This window comes from Anopheles merus, chromosome 2R (assembly GCF_017562075.2).
Source record: "Anopheles merus strain MAF chromosome 2R, AmerM5.1, whole genome shotgun sequence".
In the NCBI taxonomy this organism is placed as follows: Eukaryota; Metazoa; Arthropoda; class Insecta; order Diptera; family Culicidae; genus Anopheles; species Anopheles merus.
The window spans coordinates 28829697-28854001 of NC_054082.1; the positions used below are offsets into that span (position 1 = coordinate 28829697).

Below are 24305 nucleotides of genomic sequence, written 5' to 3' on the forward strand. Positions count from 1 at the left end.
AACAATTGCAGAAGCGGAAGCGAAACAAACCAAAAGCCAACAGTGATCAGTTTCCGGGTGGTGGATCAAAAATCGTGCCCTTGACGTTGCAACAAGGAAACATTATGTGCGCATAAACCCACATGTAACAACCACAATGTAAATTTATTGATTACGATTTTGTACAAAAATAGATGCACTTTATTGTTTGCAACAGTTTATGGCAAAATGTCACCATTAGGCACAATGATTGATTCCTCATTAATAAGGCGTCAAGAATATTTATTTTTGAATACAAAATAGCCTGAATGTGTCACGCTGCGGAGGTTCATCTACCTTAGCACCTTTATGAAACAACATTTGCTAAAAACGCTCATTGCTCAAATGCCACTTTTAGCACATCTCGGTGATTAAATAAATTATTCCGCAGCTCGTAAATATTATCATTCAACTCTACATTGATACCACCTTGCAATTTCGTTTAGAACTGTCCGTTTTAGGTCACGTCTCGAGGGAAAACCCTCAGTATAGAACAAATTCTTCTAACCCACCACTACAACCGACTCCGAGGGCCACAGATGGGCGAAGACAATGGTTAAAAGCCCGGGAAGGAGGGGGGGGGGTGTTAGAGGGGGTTGTTGAAGTGTAAATATTTATGCAGTTGCACAACCGCACCCCGGCCAGCAACCACCAGCACGCGACGCGGTAAGTGCGGGAAATACCCTAATTACTACCGGCAATATGCATTAGGGCCGGTACCAGCAGCAGCCGGTCCGCTGCATTTTACCGGTCCATTGGTATGTGCAAGTGCATTGTAAAAACTCGTTACATCGAAACAGGGGGCTCTTAAAGAACGAACGTCATCACGTCGAGCTCTGACGGAAGCTTGTTATATTGGTACATTTTATGCCTTGGCAGCGAACCGGTCAGTTGACTATTTAGAGTGATTGGAATTGGTAATTCGAGTAGTAGTATAAGAGTAGTAAATCATTATCTAAACTAAAGCGTACTAATACTAAAGCATGCAACAATTATCTTAACTTGTTGGACAGGGTTTTCCAGGAGTTCTCATCGATGAAATGAGCTTAATGTAATGGGAATTGGACTCTATAGCACCCTTGTTTGACGAAAGAATTTCCATATGAAGTTCACTTCCCATAAAAAAGAGTCTAGGAAGTGTCCAACAACTATGAGAACCTCTGGAAGACCCGGTAAGCTTTTAGTTTTCGTTTGCATTTGTTTATTTATCTTTTTTGATTGCCTTCCCCTCCCATTCCATCCTATATTCCTCTAACGTATATTCTTCTCCATCGATGTTCTTAACTCCTCCTGTAAAGTCTTGTTTTCACTCTCCACCCATAATAACCATAACTCACCCGACAGATACGCACCCCACTGCCGGGCAATAGATCAATGGGGGAGTTTGTATGTGTTTTTGCCTTTTTTTTTGTTGTACAGACTGTTTGCTTTCTGCACACCGGTTCACCTTTACCGCGTTGGTCAGGGCCAAACGCCGAACGCTAGATCATTCACATTTGGCCCGCAACTTAAAGCGAGGCGCCTTGCCCCGGCAAACATGATGTAAAGCATTTGCAGTGGGTTGCTACGAAAAAAAAATCCCAAAAAGGATTCCCGAACGTCCTAACACAACTTTGGCAACGGAACGTGCTGTGTTCTGTTTCCCTTTTGCGATAGCAACGAAAGATAGATTGGCCGCGAACATTGCGGGGATTCCGGTAGGACTGTAGCATCGTGTCATTGGCACCGATCGACCTTGCCGGTTCCGACTTCCGGCTAGGATTGATAAGATTGCTTTTTGTGTAGCCGCATCGTGCTCCAGAACCTAGACACTGACGTGAATACCTGATGTCCTTTGTGCGTGTTGCGATGACACACAATGGAACGGCTGTGATGCTTTGAAGTACTTTACTGCCGTCCTTAGTAGGCTACTTACATGAGAGTTGAATTAAAAAAAACACACACACACACATCGCGTGTCATCGAATTCGGTATTCCAAGTACTATAAGTGAGAGAGAGAGAGAGAGAGAGAGAGAGAGAGAGAGAGAGAGAGAGAGAGAGATATATATAGAGAGAGAGAGAGAGAGAGAGAGAGAGAGAGAGAGAGAGAGAGAGAGAGAGAGAGAGAGAGAGAGAGAGATAGAGAGAGAAAAGCTTTCAAGCTCATCCTTCTATCTGGCCTCCAACAAATCTCTTATCTAACCTTAAGCTGCAACAGTGATCGAGAGAAGATCGTTGGAAACAAAAACACTCGCACGAACGCTACTGGGAGCATGACGCATCGCCTCACCGTACACTTCTGGTCAAAGCTACAGCAGCTTACTTTTTATTACGTTTTTAATAAATTGTACACTTCACCACCAATTTGTTTGCGAAAATCAAAACCACTCCTGAAATAGAATTACTTACAGGAAAATATAAAAGCGCCACTGCAATAGTGCTAGTATGCACTGCTGCGACTGGTGTGGTAGTGCGTGTATCGGCGTGTTTCGTGCCGCCCCGTACCAAAGTCATAAGCGAGTCGTCACTAGCACGGCCTACTCAGTTTCGCAGCAAACATAAACCGCGTCGGACGCGCACCGGACGAGCTTTACGAGGTGGTGTTGCGTTTTTCCACCAACCCTGGGAACGGATCAGCCGAAACGGGAATAGTGGCGTTGTGTTTTAGTAGCTTGACCAATCACTAGTTCGAGTGTTCGGGTGCGCACATTGCAAAGGTTAGTAGCGGGCAGCTGTAGTGCGTTGTTAGGCGAGCAGTTTGGGTTGGAGAAGATCGTGTTTTTGTTAAAGTGCTGTGACTTGGAACTTGTACTAAAGTGCACTGGTGTTTAGCATTAGTTCTGTTACCGTGAACCACAACAAAGCTCTTCCTAACGAACAGGAAGGCTACGCAGTGTGGTGTTCCGATGAACCCATCACAATGCAGCAGCAGCAAGAACCCGTCGAAACCGTACAAATAAAATGGTGATCGGAAACGCGCACCAAATCCAGGGCCAACCATAGCCGCAAACCACCATATTTTTTTTTACTTCTTCTTCTTTGCTGTCCTCGCTCGCTCGATTAACCTCGCGTGGCACGGAAGCTGCGTAACGGAAGAGCAACTCCGGTCCCAGCTTCCGTAACGCAGCCGCTTCTGGTTGCGGAAGAAAGCAACTGAAAGTGAAACTGCTTCTGCCCCCCCCCCTCCCTGCTTCAGACACCACCCCAGGAAAGCTGCACAAATTATCGCATAACGCGGACGCGCATACAAAAGGTGGTGGTCGAACCGAGGTGGTTGTGAAAGAGGTCGTTGAGATGACGCATTGAACCGCCGCACAAACTCTCACTCTGATCGCGCGCGCGTTTGTGTGTGTGTGTGCCAAAGATCCGGTCCCTGTATGTGCGTGTGTGTGTGTGTGTATGAGGGGTGCGAAGGGGTGCTTACGGAGGTGGGTTAAGTAATAAACACGAAACACGAAAGAGAGAATGAAGGAAAGCCAGGAAAAAGGCCACAAAGGCGATTGCAACCTTTCCTTTCCAACCCCGTTTCGACGCAGCAAACGCAAGCTGCCTACACCCCACCAACGCAGCAGGCTTTGATTTTGTTTGACGGAAGGGCCTAGACAGGGTGTGAGTGTGTCTGTCTGTGTTTGCACACACACACACACACACACGCACAGTTTGGCCTTCCCAAAACCAGGCAACCGCTATCCAAGTTACATAATGGCGTCCAGTAGCACATCCACCGAGGATGACCCAATGTCCGTTACCACTTCGAATGCATTTTATCGCGTCGGGTGGTTGTGTGTAGGTGGGCAATGCAAAGGGGTGGGAGGTTTGGATGAGTCAAACGCGCAACCGACTTTTGAGCCATGTTGTTTAAAGCGGCCACGGTTCGTTTGTAGAGGTCCGCGTAGTTGTGTTTGTGTTTGGGTGTGCGTGTTGTTTTTTTTTGTGTGTGCCATGAAAGGTTCGTTTGCATTCGATTGCCCACAGTGCGTGACGAAACATTGTCGCACACGCGGAAAGGGCGGGAAGGAGAGCGCGATTAATTCCGGCATCCATCGGTTCAGTTAAGTTTCTACGAAGCGTTGTAAGTTGGAACAGTCTACTAAGAGTGAAATCAAACTGGAAATCTCATGGGCAAAATGATTCGAGATTCCTATTGGATAATTGCCGAATAATACCTACAGGAAAAGAATTGGTTGCACAAAAACGTCACCAAAGCTCGCTTTCGGGCTTAATCCATTGCGTCCCTTCCACCCAAGGAGACCTCCCCACCGAAACGGGGTAAAGATTTTTTTGTAATACAAAATTTGCATTTTTGTTTTCAAGGACTTGATATTCAAATTACGGCGCTCGTATTTCGGACTGTATCGCTGTAACAGTATGACCCACCACCCCTCGCCCTCCCTGCCCTCTCGAATGCTCTGCTGCTTCTGCCACACCACCGACATGTTTCGAGGAGCATTGTTTCACCACCCACATGCAATGAAAGTGACTCATGGCTCACAACCACCTACCCTACCCCTCGCGGCCTAGCCTCCGTCACCGTCGGGCGCATTCCCGGTTAATAAGGTTATGCGGGCGGATTTTGCCAGCAGCAGTTCCGTTTGGGAAAGTTTGGGGGAAACTTTGCACACTGCCACCAACACAACCCAGGCGGATGTTTCGATGCATTGTGTATCGAGCATGTGCACTGTAAGTATGTTGCCATTCAAATTCCCGAAGAAAGTGGTTTCCTTGCACCTAAAGCTATTTTAATCCTATAGAGAATGGTAACACAGAGGAATGGGATTTTCCCAGCAAAGTTTTCCCTGTGTTTGTACAAAACACATCCGCATAGCCGACCGTTTGGGGCCAAAATTCGATGTGGCGTTGTTTTGTACCGCTGTGGAAAGCCGAAGAGACATGATGCACTTTGCAACGTGCAGGTGCAGTCTTTCCCCTTTCCCCGTCGGCGCACTGCACAAAGCCCGAGAAGGCAGCGGTGTAACACGTGATCGCAGGTTTACTTTCCTACGATCGCATCGATTGTTTGCGGTTTTCGTACAACAAATGAATTAAGTTGATGTGTATTGAACAATTGGAGCGTTTTTTTTATTTCTTTTATTCGCACGAATCAGTTTGGCCGTGGAATCGAACTCACATAACCTTTCCTTCTTTTTTTTTTCTTGCAATTTATAAGTCATTCAACCAGAAAGGGAAACAATGGTTTTAAAACGATATGTTCTTGAAACAGATAATTCAATTATATTTGCAAATTTGTTACTCATTTATTTGCAACAATTTTCACTTTTTCCATCTTACGTCATCGCAAAACAAACAAAAAAATACAAAAAAACGGACACAAATATAACACAACATTAAAATGTCTCTCATTGCTGGCACTGGAAGCAACCGGGCATGACGGTAAAAACTGCGTCGTAAAAAATGCTCGTTATTGTGCTCATTTAAATTGCATTAACAAATGGTACAACAGACAAAAATATCGGTTTGCTGTCCTCAAACCTTTGGCATTTATCTAAATAGATCGTTCCCGCATCCACCGTTTGCATTACAAAGTACCGTTATGTGTTTTGGTAAAGCCCCCATTTGTTGTTATTTTTTTAATTATGCACCAGTGTTGTGTGCAATTGATTTTAAAACATAAATTTGAAACGTTACAAAAATAAGGGCATTTTTTTAAATTTTGTTTCAATAAGCGTCTATATTTTCTATTCAAATTTTGTAAATGGCCGACCTTAACAGAATGCAATGCACTCGTATTTTAGCTGGTGGTGTTCTTCGAAGAAGTGAGAAAGCCAGGGTAAAAAGACACAAAACAAATCACTTCGAGATGACCTTCTTATCGGCCCTTTCCCCCTCTCTAAACTCTGATACGGTCGATTTCCCATACCAAACAACAGCAGCAAAAGCAGCACCGGTCGATGAGCATCCTACAAAGAAATGAAAATAGACGTGTTATCGCACGATGATTACCACACCCTAGCTTTGCTACAAAAAATTATTTTCTATTTTTTAAGTAGGAAAAAAAAGCAATCATTCTATGGCGGTACAGAAGTAAATCGACTGAAGTGCATCCGTGATGAAGTGATGCAAGAAGGCCCCATTCTAATCAAAAAAGCACGGACTGATGGGATTCGAATAGGAATCTATACATTATGCATGCGTTTAAGCGAGATACCCTTTTGACATGTGCAACAGAACCATGAAGAGCCACTAGTTTCCATCTCTTCTATCGATGCACCTTTGGCAAGAGATCGGAAATTTAATTTGCTTCCATTTATATTTTATTCCTAAACTGCTTTCAAAGCAATACACCTTTACAGAAGTAATTAAGATGAAACTCTCTCCATCGGCATTGAATCGTTTGTTGGCGCTAAGTGGGAAGTAAGTGTACGGCACTGCCCCGCAGCTGTTGGGGAATTCCCTCATTAATCAATCCCATGCACGTCAATGCGGCTGCTACGCAACACTTGACCATGACCGTGTGAGAGCGCCGGTAGACGCATAGCATCATGTCTCATAAACTACCGAGAGCGCTACAGAGCTCGACCGTTGAAGCACAAATGAAGCGCTCAATGTTTCCCATCCTTGAGGCACGATCCTTGGGGATTTTACGCTGCAGTTAAACGTTTTTTTTTATACTCATGTGAGCTTTCATGCTTTACGCGATGAAGTTACTAATCCTCTGTACAATTTCTTCTCTTTTTATCCACCCAGGAACGCCACCACCACACGGGCAAACATGAAACTTTCCAACCATCTGGGCACGGTTGCCCCCCTTCTGCTCCTAACTCTGCTGATCGTGCCCCACCACGGCACCAACGGCCAATGCTCACCGGGCGATGAGAAGAAGGCGGAAAAGGCGACCGATCTCGAGCAGTCGCGCAGCCGCCTGTACAAGGGCGAATCGATCTTTACCCTGCGGCTGCTGGACGCGATCAACACGGCAACGCCGAACGAAAACCTCTTCTTCTCACCCTACAGCCTGTACAATGTGCTGCTGATGATGTACTTCGGGGCGCGCGACACGACCGAGAAGCTGCTCCGCACCAGCCTCAACCTGCAGTGGGCCGACAGCAAGACGACCGTGTACGAGGCGTACGATACCGCCCGGAAGTCGCTGCGGGGTCGGTTCAGCGAAAGCAATGCCGTCGGCTTCAGCTCGGCCGACAAGCTGTTCTTCGGCCGGCAGATTCCCGTGTCGACCTGCGTGCAGCAAAAGTTTGCCGACACGATCGAGCTGCTCGACTACCAGACGCAGCCGGACGAGCAGCGGGAGTACATTAACCGGTGGGTGGAGAATGCGACCCGCGGCCAGATTAAGGATCTGCTCGAGCCGGGAGCGATCACGCGCAACACCAAGCTAGCGGTCGCGAATGCGGCCTACTTTAAGGTAAAGGAGTGGTGGTGAGGAAGCGATTTGAATGCTTCAGACGTTAATCCTTTTTCCCTTTTTTTCATTTCACTCACAGGGCACGTGGCAGACCAAGTTTAAGGCGGCCGAAACGAACAAGGAAATCTTTTACGTGTCCGCCGACCAGCAGAAGTTCGTCGACATGATGCACGTCGAGGGAACGTTCAGCCATGGTGCGTTGAGGCCTTCTCACCTTTGACCCCCCCGGTTGGAGTCCGCTTTACGCGTATCACTTAATCACACGCTCACCGTTTCCTTCCAGCTGCCAACGAAAAGCTCGGCTGCCACATTCTCGAGCTCCCGTACAGTGCTGGCCCCGGCGCAGACAATGCCGACGATGGGCCGTACCAGCAGGCCGCCGCCAATCCGGACAATCAGGTGTCGATGTTTGTCTTCCTGCCGCCGGCCGAACCGAACGCACTGTCCAAGCTGCTGAGCCGGCTGGCCGCCGAAACCGACATCCTGCACGAGGTGGTAAACGAGGGCATTTCGCGCAAGGTCGACGTGAAGCTGCCCAAGTTCAGCATCGAGAAGACGGTCGGGATGAAGCCGGTGCTGGAGCGGATGGGTCTGGGCCAGCTGTTCGACGAGGGGGCCAACTTTGATGCGTTCACGGACGGCCGCGAACCGATCCTGTTCGACGAGGTGCTGCAAAAGTCCAAGATCGAGGTCAATGAGGAAGGTTCGGTGGCTGCGTCCGCGACCGTAGCGTTCTCGTTCCGGTCGTCCCGCCCGGCCGATCCGGCCATGTTCCACTGCAACCATCCGTTCGTTTTCCTCATCTACGATTACGGCACCCGGTCGGTGCTGTTCAACGGTGTCTACCGCCAGCCGGAGTAAAAAACGGTGCGGCCGAGCCCGGTTGCGAGTGAACTACTGTTAGCGGGGAAAACTATGTTTTTTCTTAGACTTATTTATTTTAAAAAAGCGAACAAAACAAGTGCAAGGCTGGCAGCGGTAGATCGGAAAGGAGCGAAACCAGCGCCACGATAGAGGACGAGGACGATTGAGTCGTCCTTCATTCCCAGTTCTGTTTTTTTTTTGCTTCTGTTTTACCTTTTGGTTTGATGTCAGATTGTAAGTTAGTGTGTCGCTCGACTAGATACCTTTCAACGAAACATGATCACTTTTTTTTGATTATAAGAATAAAACCAACGAAACCGAAGACATTGACCGGAAATTGTTTGTTTTTCTTTCAAAAATTATTATACATAAACGGAAAATATCCATACTTTTACTATCTTTAGAATTAGAATTTTTCATGCTAGAGTTTATTCACTTTCCAATCTGCAACACATATACACGCGGAACACATCATTCTGCCACCTTGCGATGTACACGATTCCGGCATAACCGGCGCATGAGTTTAAGCGTACCGTTGCCATTTTCCAATTAGAAAGCCGCAAATATGTTGTTGGTGTGTGTTTGTGTTTGTTTTGCAATGAGTTGCCAAAGCGGCTAACCCGTTTTAGCTGCACATTACATTAGTTTTCCTCACCGAAAGCACCAAAGAAGAGGAAGCGAACGGTCAACATCTTTCATCTGTGATCTCATCGGGGCGAAAGGGAACACGCCGGTCAATATACAACAACACGCTCTATGCACAACCGCAAATTGTTTGTTTTTTATCGGAGTGAAAAATATATGCATATCGCAATCCTTTTCCTACGTATAATGTATATATTTTTGTTTAAAAATTAAAAGCTGTAACAACACAAACATCAACCGAAGCTCCGTGTAGCGAGCGCAAACGCAAACAGAATAGAAAAAAAGAACACACTGTACATAATTTCTCATAAATGACTAAAAACCGTGTGATTCTCTCTCTCTCTTTTTTCTCTCTCTCTCTTTCTCTCCCTCTCATGGGTAAGGGTGTGTATGTGTATGTGTGGCTGATCCAGTACCACCCTAACAACGTTCTGCAGAGTAAGCGTTTAATATGCCTATATGGTAAGCTTAAAGGGATCCTTTCGCTGAACACTGCCCATTCGATCGCGCAAATGTGGGTAAAAATCGGGAAAACAAAACACGGCTCCAACGACACTCTCGCGCGCACGCCCTTATCTACACGCGCTTAGCACTATGATTCGCTCTGCAGCAACGAAACACAACAAGCTGCTCGCACTAACGGCCTGTCCTACAGCACTGCACACAAAACACACCGTGAATGAACAAATGGAACACAACTAAAATTAAACAAAAGAAGAAGAAAAAAAAACGCACTACACATAAAATCCAACAGCGCCCGCAAACCGGTAAGGCCGGTAGGCGAGCATGGTGAGCACATGATTTTGTTTTTTTTTTGTTCGTTTGTTCTAGTTGGCGAATAGATTGGGTACTGGGTGTTTGCTTACCCCACTCGCCAAAGACCCGCTTGCCGAATGTATCCCTGGCCGAAGGAAAAGGGGGAGGTTATTTTAGCACAAGCCCGGATTAGAGCATCGGAGGATTCGTTTCTTAGTCTTGCACAAATGCTTTCCACTTTTCCGCAATTACTCGTGGCACGACTGTGCGTATTAGAAGCACACAAACCGCTCAGAGAATGACGAGCGCACACTTACTGCGCCAACCACGTTGGCGACTGCCACAAGCGTATATACCCCGTGAGCGAACAAAAGCGAACACTGATCCTGCTCCAGCCGATGCGCTTCCATTCGGCTCTAGCACCGCTCGAACAGTGCGTGAACACGGAACAGACGCAACTTGCGCATCAGGCTCATCATCCACGAGCGCAACGAGCAGGTGGTAGTGGTGGTGTTGGTGATGGTGGTGGTGGTGTTGATCGCCACTGGAATTGATTCCATCGACACTGAGAGAGACGACGAAGGGCGTTGATCGCGCTGGTGGCAGTGTACGAAGAAGCAGCTGCAGGTACTGCCGTGCCGTAGCCTTCTCCAGATCGTCCAGCCCCTGCGACTTGAGCCGGAAGCGCATAGGAGGTGGCGCAATCGCCTACCGCACCCCACTCCCGGACCGGTTGGTGGTTTCGCTTTGTTCGGCTCGCTGGTTCAGAGATGGTTCTGCAGAAACGAGAGCAGCTTCGTCTCGTAGTGCTTGCTCGCCTCCAGGTTGCGCAGCGAGTGGCGCTCGTTCGGGTACACCTGCAGCTGGTACGGTTTGTTCGCCCGCACGAGCCGGCTCACCAGCTGGGAAGTGTGGTGAAAGTGTACATTTTCGTCGATCAGTCCGTGGATGATGAGCAGCCGATTGTCCCTGGGGAGTAGAGTGTGTTGGAAATGGAGAATGAGTGTGAATGGTTGCAGTTAGTTTCCTCCTCCCGGCCGTTTTCTCTCGCTCTATCTTGACTTACTCGTCGGGAAACTTCTGGATGTAGTTGAGCACCGAGCCGGCCGCATAGCCGGACCGGTTGCTGTCCGGCAGGTCCATGTAGCGTTCGGTGTAGCCGGTGTCGTAGTACTCCCAGCTCGTGACCGGTGCACCCGCGATGGAAACTTTGAATATTTCCGGGTATTGCACCAGCCCCATCAGACTTAGGTAGCCACCTGGGGGAAAGGGCACCATCGTAAATTAGCAAAAAAAAGAGCAGTAAAACACAGCGAAGGAGTCGACCTTCTTACCGTAAGACCAGCCGTGGATTGCCACCCGGTCCATGTCGATGTAGCCCAGCTGGTCGGCCAGTATTCGCAACACCTCGACCTGATCCGACAGCTCCACAGTACCCATCCGGCACCGGATGTACGACTCGAACTCAACGCCCCGATGGCGCGAGCCACGCGAATCCACACATATCACACAGTAACCCTGTGAGGCAAGCATGTGCATCCTTAGCTGACGCATTCCCTGCAAAAAGAAGGGCAAAAAAAAGAGAGACGTAAAATCCAGCATCCCGCAGAACCGTAAACAGATGAAGCGAAACCGTCGACGATGTCCTACCTTAAACGTATTGCTAACCGTCTGCACCTCCGGCCCGCCGTACACGTTCAGCACGGTCGGGTACTTCACGCCGAGCATGAAGTTGTGCGGTTTGAACACCATCGCGTACAGCACGTCCCCGGACGAGATCTGCGGGCTGTGGATCGAGGGGTTGTACTGAGTATTTTCCGAGGGCCCGCCCTCGGTCAGATAGCCCACCGAGCTGAGCCGCAGCGCGTCGATCGGCGTGGGTGGTAGCGACGGCCCGTGGCTACAGCCGTTTCCGTTCGCCGTATTGCTGTCGTGCGCTATTCGAACCAGCTCCCACGACGGCAGGGTCGAGATGTTACAGTACGTTTGCAGAAACAGCGTACAATCCTGTGGCGCGAAATGAATCGATCAATCGTGTACTGCACGCTACAATACGCAAGCTCCTTCCCTTTCAAACACACTTACATCGTTAAACTCCACGGTGAACGAGTACCCGGGCATGGTGAGCAGTCGCAGATGGTTCGGCTGCGCCAGGCTCACCACGTACAGGTGCTTCTCGAGCGGTGTCTCGCGCAGTCCCATAAAGTACACCAGCTGGTGGGCCCGATCGTACCACACGTTGCGCCCGAGCACCTCCCAGTCGCCGCCGGTAAGCGTCACCTTCTGCACGATGCGCGCTACCAGCGTGCTGCCGATGCAGGCCATCGATGGCAACGAGTGGTCGGTGGTCCCGGCGCCACCGCTACTCACCTCCGTCCCGTGTGCCCCCTCCCGCTGCTGCTTTGGATGTGCCGTTGGATGGGAGTTTGTGCTGTGATGGTTATTGCTATTGCTGCTGCTGCTGCTGCTGCTGCAACCGTTCGGGCTGAGACTAGATGTGACCAAGTACAGATGGCGGAAGCCCGACTCCTCCGAGGCCCACAGGAACGTTACCTCCTGCTCGGACAGCTCGACAAACTGCAGCACATCGTGCACGTTCACCCAGCTGCTGGACGTTTCCGTGTAGATCACCTGCAGCGGGCGCGTCGTCGATTTGTCCAGTGGTGAGCGCCACCCGGAGGACGACTTTCGCGGCGGATGCGAATGGTGCTGCTGCTGCTGCTGCCCGTGGTGATGGTGGTGGTGGTGGTGTTGGTGTTGCGGCTGCTGCTGTCCAGGGGACGATCCGTACGATGCTGCGCCCTGCGACCCGGCCCCATTGCCCCCGGTGGCGGCCGTCCCGCAGTTGGGCGACGACGACGAGCTGCTGTAGATTTCGCAGAAATTGTCCACCGGCAGCAGGACGAGCTCGAGCCGCTGCTGGGGCCGATCGAGCAGCTGGGCCCAAACGCTGTGGGGAAGAAAGATGGCATTAAACACCTAGTGTGGCTTGGCGGCTACTGTGAAATGTGGCACACTTACTATCGCGAATCCGGTGTCCAGCCGACGCGCACAATATACTCCAGCCAAGGGAAGGCGAACGTTAGCGGGCACTGCAGCTCCTTGATGCACACGTCCGTGATGCGCAGGTTCTCCGACAGCCGGAACTGGACCAGCTTCAGCTTGGACTTGGCGTTCGGTGTGCCGGCACGCGGGAACCGATACTCCTCGTAGTCCCGCCCGGCCGACTGCGACGAGGGAAAGGTGTACAGGCTGACGTCACTTTCGTCCACCTCCTCGTACACGATGCGGTAGACTTCGTCTGTAGCGAAAAGGAAAAGGCACGGTATGAAAATGTTGCCACAACTTAATTCGAACAAAATGTTTAGTGTTTTAAATTTCAACACTTAATTTAAATGCAACATCAATTCATCAAGCTGGCCACAAAACAACAATCACGATAAAGTGGAGCGACACTCTCAGCATGTAATGCCTGGCTCGGTTTATGTGTTTACATACCGATTTACCCCACGTTCGGGCAGCAAAACCCCTCCTCCACAAGCGAACATTTTGTGCGATAGTTTCATAACCACACACCGACAACACGCGCAACCAGTCGGCGCGCTTCTAGCAAAGAGTTCACTCATTAGTGAACTTTAAAGCAAAACAGAGAAACCGGTAGCGGGATTGGGAAAGTCGGGAAACAATGCAGCAGAGAACTGCGTAGTAAATGGTAGGAAAAACCGTTTGCCAACCTCTTCAGGACGGTGCAGCGCACATTTCCTGTCCAAATGGTCTGTGTCTTGCGCAGGTTTTCCTTGCGCAGTCACCAGGGCAACCGTCCCGTCGTCGCCATCAGCACGTGTGAAATGCGCACGCGCACGCGTTTCGCTGTACATGTTGATTTGAAAATGCCGATGTTTTGTTAAATCGGGGAGAAGTACTACGCGTTTTACTCGCTTCTTTCCTCCTCTACCAGGAAGAAATAGGAACATTGAAAGGCAAACAAACAAACAAACAACATTGTACGTCAACGCTAAATCAACGAAATTCAAATCTCCACCTAAAGTCCATTTGTCCGCTTCTCGATCAACACTTTCAGCTTATCTGATCATATAGAGAGCTTACCTTTTGCTCATACCGTTCCATACCTTACTGAGCTCAATTAAACACAATTACTATGGCTCAATTTGTTAACACGATTACACACCACTGCGCAAAAGCAAAAAAAAAAAAAAACAACAGAAACCCGAACTCGTTTAATTACTTCAGAGACGCCTTTTTTTCTTTTCTCTCCCCCCTATTGCTCGGACAACTTTTCCCCTTCCCATCCCTCCCAGCTCGTTCCAGTGGCAGAAGATTGCACAAGAATCCAGCAACCATCAGCAGATCGACTTTAGCGATAATGCATAAATTGCACTCGTCTAATGCCTTTTATTTGCACCCGTACCGGTACACTACCCCATCGATCTAACCTCAAAACCCAATCCGAAACCCATGATAATTATCATTTCTTACAGGACAAGGATGCCGGCGGCGGCGTTGACGACGTGTGCAAGTGGAGTTGGTAGGTTCGAGAGTTTTATCCCTGTTTTTCCTTCTTTTTTCCTTTGCAATATCTTAACGATCTCTCGCCCCGGTGCATCCATGCGATCAAGTTGTAAGTGAACGCGAGTGATTGCAAACGATGAATGGTGGCGGCAAAAAAGAAGGCGCATAAGCATACACACATTCGCACACACGAAACACTGGTACGGTGAGTGGTAAGTAGTGAGAGCATTAAATAACTCCGTGCCGCGCCGGGATTCATCTCGATCTATCGCGAAGCAATGCACCAACCACCATTGCCACCACCACCAAGCGCCACACAAACAAGTAAGGCCAGTGCACTTTTCACTTTCGATAACTTCGAGACGCGATCTAATGGCCCAGTGACCCGAAAACGCGTGCCCCCGCTGTCTGTCGCTGGCTTGATGTGTAATTATTACATGATCGATCCTTATTCAGCACGATCGCGAAAGGGTTCGTCGCCAGTCTGTGTCCAGTATACAGACGGTCTTCGGACCACGCTGGTAAGTCAGAGGGATGATCTAAATTAGAGTTAGAGGTGGTTGGGAAAGGGACATAAATCTCTTCCATTTCACACAAAAACTGGTGGGTGCTGAGCTAATGGAGCAAAGTGATGTAGGATCTCGCAAAAGGTTCGAAACAGGGTGGAGTTCCGTTATGTAATCTTTTTTATCAATCGGTGGAGCATAATTTACGATAACGCTTCTTAACGGGATGACCACACATGCGGTTAAGAAGACGGACAAGAAAGAGCTCTTTGTTGAGAAACAACGCCCTATAAATGATCGTTAATATGATTTTCACGTAATCTTCACGAGGATCTCTTCAGAGATGTTTTGAAGACCTTGGGAGTCCTTTAGATTAAATTCCGAATTAAACAAGATCCAAAAGAAAAGACCCAACTGGTCAAACCATATACATGATGATTCTAAAATGTTTTGAGGACGTTGGGAGTCCTTTAGATTAAAATCCGAATTAAATAAGATCAAAAAGACAAGGCCCAACTGGTCAAACCATATGCATGATGATTCAGAGATTTTTTGAGGACCTTAAGAGTCCTTTAGATAAAATTCCGAATTAATCAAGATCAAAAAGACAAGGCCCAACTGGTTAAACCATATAAATCTTAAATCCTCTTACTTGTAATGAAGAACACACAATAAAAAAGCCAATGTTTTAATATTTCACCATGTCTATCAGAGCCAGACAGAGCACGGTGCACGTATCTCTCTCTCTCTAGTGAGTCTATTTATTTACAACAACTTAACCCTCCATAACCCAACTAGGAACTTCTCGCCCCTTCTCGCGGCTCAGTGCCAGTGGGACTTCTTCTTGATGTGGATCGAAACGGGCACCGTCTTTTCGATGTACACCGGCTTCTTGATGTAGACCGGGACCGGCTTCTCCACATGCACCGGGTACGGTTTCGGCACCTCGACGTACTCCTTGTGGATGACGGGCACCTTGACCGGGACCTTCACCGGGTACGGGACGGGCCGGTCAACATGGACCTTCTTCTCCACCACGACCGGCACCTTCTTCTCCACGTACACCGGGACCTTCTTCTCCACCTCGACCGGGTACGGTACCTTCACCTCCACCGGCACATGCTTCGTCACCTCGACCGGGTACGGGACCGGGACCTTCTTCACGATCGTCACATGCTTCACGTGCTCCTCCTCCTTGTGGCCGCCGAAGTCGTGCCCGCCAAAGTCACCGCCGCTGCTGAAGGACGACTCGTGGCCGGACCCGAAGTCCCAGACGCCCCGCTTCGCCTTGCCCCCTTCGACGGCGGCACCGGCTGCGACTGCCAACGCCACGGACAGCACAATGAAGATCTGCAAATGGTGACGCGGTTTTTTTTTTTTTGGTTCAGGCTCGTCAAAATCAATACAGTGCCGGAATAACGCCCACGGCTTACCTTCATTATGATGAGACGCGTGTGTATAGATGTAGAGGAAGCTCAAAGCCACACGGAGACACGATAAAGGTTAGAGGCACTAGAGTTGTACACTTGTTGCTCGCTAGCTACTGACACTACACTGGTTGTCGATTCGACCTGTGTCTTACTGCAGAACACCGACGAATGATGCTATTCCGCTAACCACCGAGCCGTTTTATACGCTCTTTCGTGGGTACGAACAAATGCAACTCCACCGAAGCATCGAGTAGTGGGGCCCCGAACAGAAGGAGCCCTCTTCTTGAGGCGGGCTATCGTCAGGCCTACACTACGTACGTGACTTCTGTGGGGGGAATCCTTTCTTGCTGCCCTCTCTCCCTCCTCTGCGTACCGACTTTCTTAACACTTCCCACGTGGATGCGAAAGGTTTTCGCCTTTCCACTGTGGGTGACTGCCCACAACCACGCGCGCACACACACACCCTTTGGAGCCAAAAATTCGGGAGCAATTGGTCCGTGCGTAAACGAAAATTGTGCCACGCGATGTGCAAACACGCATCTTCAAAAACAAGCCCCGAAAGTAGTGCAAGGAATTGGCATTTGCACGAGCATGTGTTATACACGGAGGAGCGATTTTTGTTGCAATTTTAAGTCGGACGAACTTTTGTGCAGCAACTAATGATCGAAGCAATCGAAAAGCGTTGTGCTAAAGTTACACAAACGAATCCAAAAAAACCGAAATACGCATAACACACAACAGGGAGCTCGCGCGCCCCCCGACCAGTCAATCGAAATGTTGCGCGCGTTGCAGCGCACGCGTGCATTTTTCCTCCGCGCGTCAATCACACAAGCACGGAAAGCGGAATCGAATCGGCACGAGATCAATCCGACAAAACTGTCCGGTCGGGGCACACCGCCGTGATCGGTGGTGACAGTAAGTAAGCAGTCAGAGTATTTGTTTTACGTAAAGATTTATTTGCTCGCAATCGGGCGGCATTTTTAATCATTTCGCACACGTCGCCCAAATCGATCGACGATCGCTGCACGCTGCACGATTGTCGGTGATCGATAACGTTTCGGGATCAAATTATCAGAAAAATGTATACGTGTGTGTGTGTCAAGTTTTAGTGCGTCAATATTGAATCACGAATTAGTTTGTGCAACAGTTGGGAAGTTTAGAGATGAAGTAGAAAGATAAGAGGGGAACGTACGAAGGGACGAATGTCGAAATGCAATAGCAAACAATCGAAGCTATACGTTGGTGGTTTAAAGCAGAAACTTAAAAAAAAACACATTTTAGTGCTCTGAACATCTATATTTTTAAAATTATACGTTTTGTTTGTGTATACGAGCTCTACCACTTTCTGCTCGACTGTCATTTTTACAAGTCCGTTCCCGAGTTACGGGGTTCTCGACTTACGCGCATTCGAAGACACGCGATTTTTTTTTAATTTTGCGATTTTTTTATTAAGATTTGAATCATTAACAGTGGCTAGCTTTTCTAGCCAATATGCTATCAAAATAAACAAATGCGGAGATTTATGCTGGCAAAAGGCAAAGCGCTGGCTTGTCGTTTATTCGCCTTCTCATAGATCATAACGCTCCTTCAGACGACACCATGTGTTGGTGACAAATCTTTGCCCTACATCAATATACTTTAGGAATTCGAAAACGGAAATTTCTCGACCATATTAATTAATATATGTTAAATATATGCATTAATATATATTTTGGTGCTAGCACGACTTAACAGCGTCATGAGTTCAAGCCTCGTAAGGACCGTTCCCTTAAACAAGGACTGACTGTCCGGCTGAGTGGTACCTTAATAGCTCTCGGAAGCCTCTAATGGCCGGCATGACCGCGTAGGTCGTTATGCCAGAATAAAGGTAAAGAAGAAGGAGCATTATTCCCTAAATGAAAAGCACCTTCGTTGCACCTATCAAAAGACTACAAGCAAAGATTCGTGCGATCCAGCGACTTTCGGAATGAAAAAAAAAAAACTGCTCGAAAAATTGCTCACTGAATCTTGCTTAATCCTTAATCCTTAATCCGGATCCTTAATTCCAAAACATTATTGAGAAAAGTCTAAATGGCTTAATTTGTGTTGGTTTTGCTAATGTTTTGAAAAGATTACTAAATATTGCTGTACGCATTACACATAGCATTAACTTGTGGGAATGCAGCAAAGCGTTTGTTTGTAGATAAATTTAAATAATTTTTGAAACGATTTATACATAAAAATGCGTACTACCAATGAAGCAAGCTATTATGAACCAGCTCACTATTCGATTGTTATCAACTTTGAAGAACAAACGCGCCCACCAATCATACAGAAAGAAAAGCCAATGTAATAGTGGATAAACGATCGCTTACCGACCGGCGCAGTGTTCGGTGCAGTGGTGCAGTGATCGGCACACCTCGCGCAAAGGAAACAAAACAAACGACCTGTGCGCGCGATAGGCTCTGTGCAAGAGATGCGTTCAAGCATGCATGTGCATATCCACCTCGCTGCTGCGTGCTGATGCACCCGATAAGCTCGTGTGTGAGGGGGCGGGCACCAGTTTGCGTATGCTGACTGTGGCGCACGTTCTATGTTGAAACGGTGCACGAGGTGCTAGCTGGCTGGCAGGCTGGCTGGCGAAATTGGTCGTGAAATTATAACCACTCCGGCACTCTGGAGAGGAAAAAAACGCGCACCACAACATGGTGATACAAACTGCAATACTAGCAGCAACGCTGTACGAAAGCGATACAGCAACTGCTGGGAGTCAATCATCGGCTGAGGAGGTGTGAAACAATCGCTCTGGCCCAATCGACCGTTCGAAGACGCAATCAAACGCTGATAATGTGATTTGTTTGCGTACCGCTTTCCGTATTGTTTCGGCAATGCAATGCGTACGGCAACCGAACACAACGCGAGTAACGCGTAACGGTTGCTGTCCGCTGCCGATAACGCCTGGGGAAATAGAGGACTGGTCGCCACATTCTTCTTAGAGCATGCCGATGGCTGCTTAGAAATAGATTAACTTCTAACATAACAACGCTTTTTAATATGTGTATGTACGTTTAGCTACAGATAAAAAAGGTGTAACTCTAACAAATAATTTGTTGAAGAGCGATCGTACATGGTTGGCACGAAATGGTATAGCAGCGTGTCGTCTCCCCATGTCCAAACCCTTAAATATGATTTAGCAACAAACAGCCCCCGGGCCTATTACTGCGCCCCCTTGTCTGGTCGATGTAGCAACCGTCCAGTGTAATATTGGGAAAGCTTCAATCCTATCATCACTCTCATCAATTCGGTGGAAAAATCTGGACCCCATGTCTTTCGCCGCTTAGTGCACACCGTTCACCCGATCTGAAAAGGAGATTGCGGTCAGATACGGTGAAGGTCGTGTACGCGTCGTCGTCGTGCACCTCTCGATCGGTTTCTTTGTTCATTTTCATCATTTTACCATGTGTGTGTGTGTGTGTGTGCGTATGCGATGGAGTGTGGTTTTCTATTGCTTTCTAATTATGCTACACTAAATTGGTTTTCAATTCACCGTCAACAAAGCCTACCGAACCACAAAAAAAAAAGAAATACAAAAACGCATCCAACGCAATAGATGCACCCCATTTTGGACATGCCGTTGGGTTCGTTCGCCGAGCCATTGACCCGAAAGTGTTTCGGTGACCAGTGTCAGTTGATGGCAGAGTGCGTTAGTACTGTTGTGAACTAGTGACATGTGAAAAAAAATCATGATTTCCTTTAAAATTGCTTCCATAATATCCCAGAAAGGCCACATAAACCATTGCACAGAAGCCTACATATCCTTCTACATACGTTCCACGTCGGGCCGTTCTCGTGGTACAATGGTCAACTCGCAGTACCTAACAACACGTCCGCCAAGGGATCGGGGGTTCAAACCTCATATGAACAAATCAAATACCCCCGTAGCAAAGACTTATTCGATAGTGCGTAAATCCGTAAATAGCATAGAGGCTATGGATTTCTGAGTCAAAGCTCTTCAATTCAGAAGCAACTAACTTTAACAGGAAGGATCTCAGGATGTGTCTCTTTAACAGGAAACAAGACACACACACTGTCCGTCATGTAACTCTGCTACTATTGCAGATAGCCAATCCTTTCTGTGGTATCTGCCGAAGAAGCTCCTATATACAGCATTTGAGTACCAGACAACTCTCTTGAATGAGAAATATTCTCCATAAATGGCAAATTAGACCAACATATCTCCGTAATAACACATTTCTCTAAGCAGTGAAAATATAATGATCACTATCCTCATTTCAGTGTAATAAAAAAAAATTCAAATTGATACTAAAAAAAAACAGAAATGTGTACAATCTCCCCACAAATCTCCCATTACAATCTTTAAAACAAAACACATAAACACATATTATGGTCACTAGTGGGCACATAAAATTACAAGTTACAGGAGGATACATTTTTGCAAGTCCGTTTTCGTCGGTGGAGACACACACGCGCAAAATGCACCTCCAATTTGGGTGTGCAATTAACAGCAACGATCGCGAAAACAACGTGCCGTCACTCTGTTATTCCCTAAACAACCTCGTGGTGGGGTAGAGCGTGGTAGGAAAAAAGCCTAACCCTATGGTTTGTTGTTCCATCGGGAGGGGTTTAATCTATGCGCTCTCTGCAAATGGTGGTGGTTGAGCTTTCGGTGGTCAGACCGTACGCGTCCGATCGTGGTGGTGTTTTGTGTTAGTGTTCGCTGTGATTTGTAGCGTCATGTCGGTGCGCACAAGAAGCACGCTAAGGCGAGTATTCGTATAATTACATTTTTATCCATTGACTGCAGGGATTTCGCTGATTTTTGATTGGAATTAACGGTCTTCAAGCTTCAACGGGTAGATAAAAATAGATACCGAGAGTGTGACGATACTAATATCGATAAACTGTGAGTGCACCCAAGCAGGAATCTAAGGTTTCCGCTGGGCAGCTCAGTTGCAACCGGATGCCGACTAGCGGTTAGGTGCTATTGCATCGTCTTACTTAAAAGTTACAACTACGATTTGAAGCTCCATTGGCGTTCTGGTACTGCCTTCCACCCGTGTCGCTCATTCTACACCCTCCCAACGGCCCTTGGAAGCTTTACAGCGTTCGATTGAAACCAGATTCGCCTGTGCCAGAACATGTAAAACACTGAATGTCACATGTTGCGAAACGCCAATCTTTACGCTCGATGGATTACGCTTTCCGTGTGAGGCGTGTGGTACAGAGCAACCACCGCGACACAAGCCGTTCATTGCCCTTGCCGCATGATGATGCAAGCGTACGATCATGATCTTCGTTTTAATCAAGTGAAAAGATCACTTACAGCAGCTCGGATACCACCGCCATTTGCAAACAGCCCATCCCGGGCGCTCGCGAACCTAAAACCACACACATATCAAACTTACCGTGACTTTCCGGCTGCCACCAAAAGCCCTGGTAGCGGCTGAACTCTTCCTGCATCACGTACGACGGTACGCCCGCCGTCAGCGGATCCTCGGCAAACGAACGGCGCCCGTCGTGCGCGTACGTCAGCCGCTCGCTATGGCCACTGTGCGTGTGCACCACCCAGATGTCGCCGTTGCACACGAACGCCACCAGGTCCGAGTTTTGGGGACAGATCTGCGGATCGATCGCTGCCGCCCGCTGCAAGATCCGTAGCTCCGACGGGAAGAGCGGGTTTTCCTGCAAAAATAAAACAACGAGCACGCCGTTTTCGGTAAGTATTTGGCACTATTTCGACGGGGGCAGTGTGTGTGTGTGTTTCTGTTCCCTTACCTCGTACCCCGTGTCCAAACACTGGTAGAGTGTGTTGCAGGCGGGGAACACAATTTTGCCGCTCGCCTTGTGCAGCTCGTACGACGTGATGCCCCAGATCGAGAGCCGTTTGCGCTCGAGCATTAGCTGCACCTCGCGCGAGTTGCTCGTCGACAGGTGGCCCAGTACCGACTCCAGCAGCTGGTGCCACGGAAGGTGTCGTTTCCGGCCCGCTCCCGACCGTCGCTCCCCCTCCGCATCCTCATCCTCATCGATACCATCACTGTCCCCGTCCGGCTCCAGCTCCTCGTTCGCGTCCAGCGCCGGCAGCAGTTTGCTGCGTTTCTCTCCCGCCGGCGGTACGTCCGCGTAGAACAGTATCGTGTCCCAGCCGTTGGCGGGCGGTGGGCTGAGAAAGTAGACGCGCGTCCGCCCATCGGACAGGGTGCGAAAGTTCACGCTCATCGGAAAGGAGGCCGCCATCGTGGTGGCCATCTGGCGGCGCGTCTCGTTCACGATGCACTTCAGCTCGGACCAGCTTTTCTTGCGCGGCACCATGCTGGGCGCAGCCGCCCCGCAAGGTTCCCACCGTCCGGCCGAGGTGATGCCATTCATCAGCGCGCTACCGGCCGGGGAAGTTCCGGCGGGCGTCCGGCTGCCCGGCGTGTGCCGCGACGAGGAGTAGTGCGGGTAGGCGGTGGTGGGGGTGCCGAGATAGCTGGCTACGTCGTCGGTTACCATCAGGCAGGCGGGGGCCGAGGAGCTCGCGGGACCACTGCTACCCGTGCCGCCGCCACCTCCTCCCCCTCCTCCTCCTCCTCCTCCTCCTCCTCCTCCACTGGTGCCATCCATTTTTCTCCGTATCTTCGACCAGAAGCGGGCCGCCTCCTCCAAGTTGACCAGTAGCGCGAACAGTACCCCGACCAGATGACCCAGATATAGTTCACCCAGCTTATCCCGCCCGTTACCGTTGTCGTTGTCCGCAGCCGAAACGATCCCGATGCGATCCCGGTGTGATCTTTTCACTCTCGCCGAGGATGAGCAAACAAACGGTGGCACAAACGGCCGCAAACCACACAACGTCACCACGCACTACTACCCACTGTTACCGCACCGGAAGCGGTCACACATTTTCCGTCGACCCGTGCAATCCGCGGCAAACACCCGGTTCGGAGGAGCGTTGCGAGCGCTAACACATGCCAGCAAGGCCGATTCCGGTTTCACGCGTTTCACGATGAGCTGCTCTCCTCTTCTCCTCGCCCCTAGCAGCGGGTTGCACACGCTTATCTGGTCGCACTTACTGGTGTGCTGGCCTATCGCAAATGTGAACGACCACTGGCTGTAAGCGCGGTATGGCACCACCACCACCACCATCCAACGGGGCGGCGCTGAGACGCGCGCGCGGTCGTCGTTACGTTTGCGTATTTATTTATTATTTTCCTTGCCTTGTGGCCACACACTCACACAGAGGGGTTACGCGCGACGCACAAAATAAGCGAAAGAAAAATAAAGTAACACAGCCACACACGCACACACACACACTTTCGAGCGCCCGAATACGACGGATTTGTGTGTCACGTAAGAAGAGCGATTTAGTGAAGCATTATTTCGAAACTGCGTGGTGAGGATGGTTATTTTTTCCGCTGGTGACGAAATGTGACCCTGCACTTACTATATTCTCGGCTGCATACTCCCTCCCTTGTGCAGAGAGCGTTTCACTTTTCACCGCTTGCACCAACCATTTTTACACCAGCTTCTTCCTCTCCCTTCCTTTCTTCCTGATACCACACAGCTATCGTTCCGTTCTGCGACGTTCTGGCCGATTCCCACCACTGTCTGCAAAGCGGTGCCACCCTGCGCCCTTAGACCTCTCAGCTGCGAGTGAGGACGGCCAACCGAAAGGGGCGGAAGGTCAGCTGCGCGGGATTGTCTGCAACTGTGGCAGTGCGATGGTGGAGAAGAATTCCGTCTCGGAAACACGCACGATACGGCGATGGCCAAAGGAAGACTTCCCACTGGCCGCACACGCACGTACACACGCACAGACACCCACTAGCGCCAGATACTTTCTCTTTTCAACTTGGGCGGGTGGGTCGGTGGGGGTAGGAATGGATGGGATTTCACTTTTCTTCTTTCTGCCTCTTTGTCTCTTTCACGTTCGCACAAAACAACACCCCGCGAGGGTTGCAAACTGGAAGTGGCTGCTGCTGCTGCTTGTTGTTGTTAGTTGTGCTGTTGTTGTTATTGTTTGCCGTTATCGTCGTCGTTGGCGGATTGTGCCTTCGCAGATTGCGCTGTCCCGTCTTTTTTGACAGGTGTTTGGGGCCCGTTTGCGTGTCCCGTTTTTCCTCCCTGCGACGCACCAACACCGTAGTTGCTTTCAGGTCTTTTGTTTTGTTGCCTGCACACTTTGATTAGGGGTGGGTTCTCGGCAGTACTTG

At 49.1% G+C, this 24305-nt stretch overlaps 3 protein-coding genes across 3 annotated transcripts; 1 reads left to right on the forward strand and 2 right to left on the reverse strand.

Moving 5' to 3' along the window:
* Positions 1-4603: 4603 nt before the first annotated feature.
* Positions 4604-8578, forward strand: LOC121590939 (serine protease inhibitor 88Ea-like). Its single transcript, XM_041911138.1, has 4 exons — positions 4604-4678; positions 6704-7379; positions 7459-7573; positions 7663-8578. The coding sequence occupies exons 1-4, from the start codon at positions 4644-4646 to the stop codon at positions 8238-8240; spliced, it is 1404 nt and encodes a 467-aa protein (XP_041767072.1). The 5' UTR covers positions 4604-4643; the 3' UTR covers positions 8241-8578.
* Positions 8579-8649: 71 nt separating this feature from the next.
* Positions 8650-24292, reverse strand: LOC121590938 (dipeptidyl peptidase 9). The gene is made up of 8 exons (XM_041911136.1): positions 21886-24292; positions 21516-21792; positions 12666-12945; positions 11730-12594; positions 11295-11651; positions 10979-11201; positions 10711-10903; positions 8650-10613 (listed from the first exon to the last, which is right to left on the reverse strand). Exons 1-8 carry the CDS (start codon positions 22714-22716, stop codon positions 10409-10411), a joined length of 3231 nt encoding a protein of 1076 aa, XP_041767070.1. The 5' UTR covers positions 22717-24292; the 3' UTR covers positions 8650-10408.
* Positions 15367-16297, reverse strand: LOC121590940 (zinc finger protein 512B-like). Its single transcript, XM_041911139.1, has 2 exons — positions 16114-16297; positions 15367-16030 (listed from the first exon to the last, which is right to left on the reverse strand). The coding sequence occupies exons 1-2, from the start codon at positions 16117-16119 to the stop codon at positions 15503-15505; spliced, it is 534 nt and encodes a 177-aa protein (XP_041767073.1). The 5' UTR covers positions 16120-16297; the 3' UTR covers positions 15367-15502.
* Positions 24293-24305: the final 13 nt, after the last annotated feature.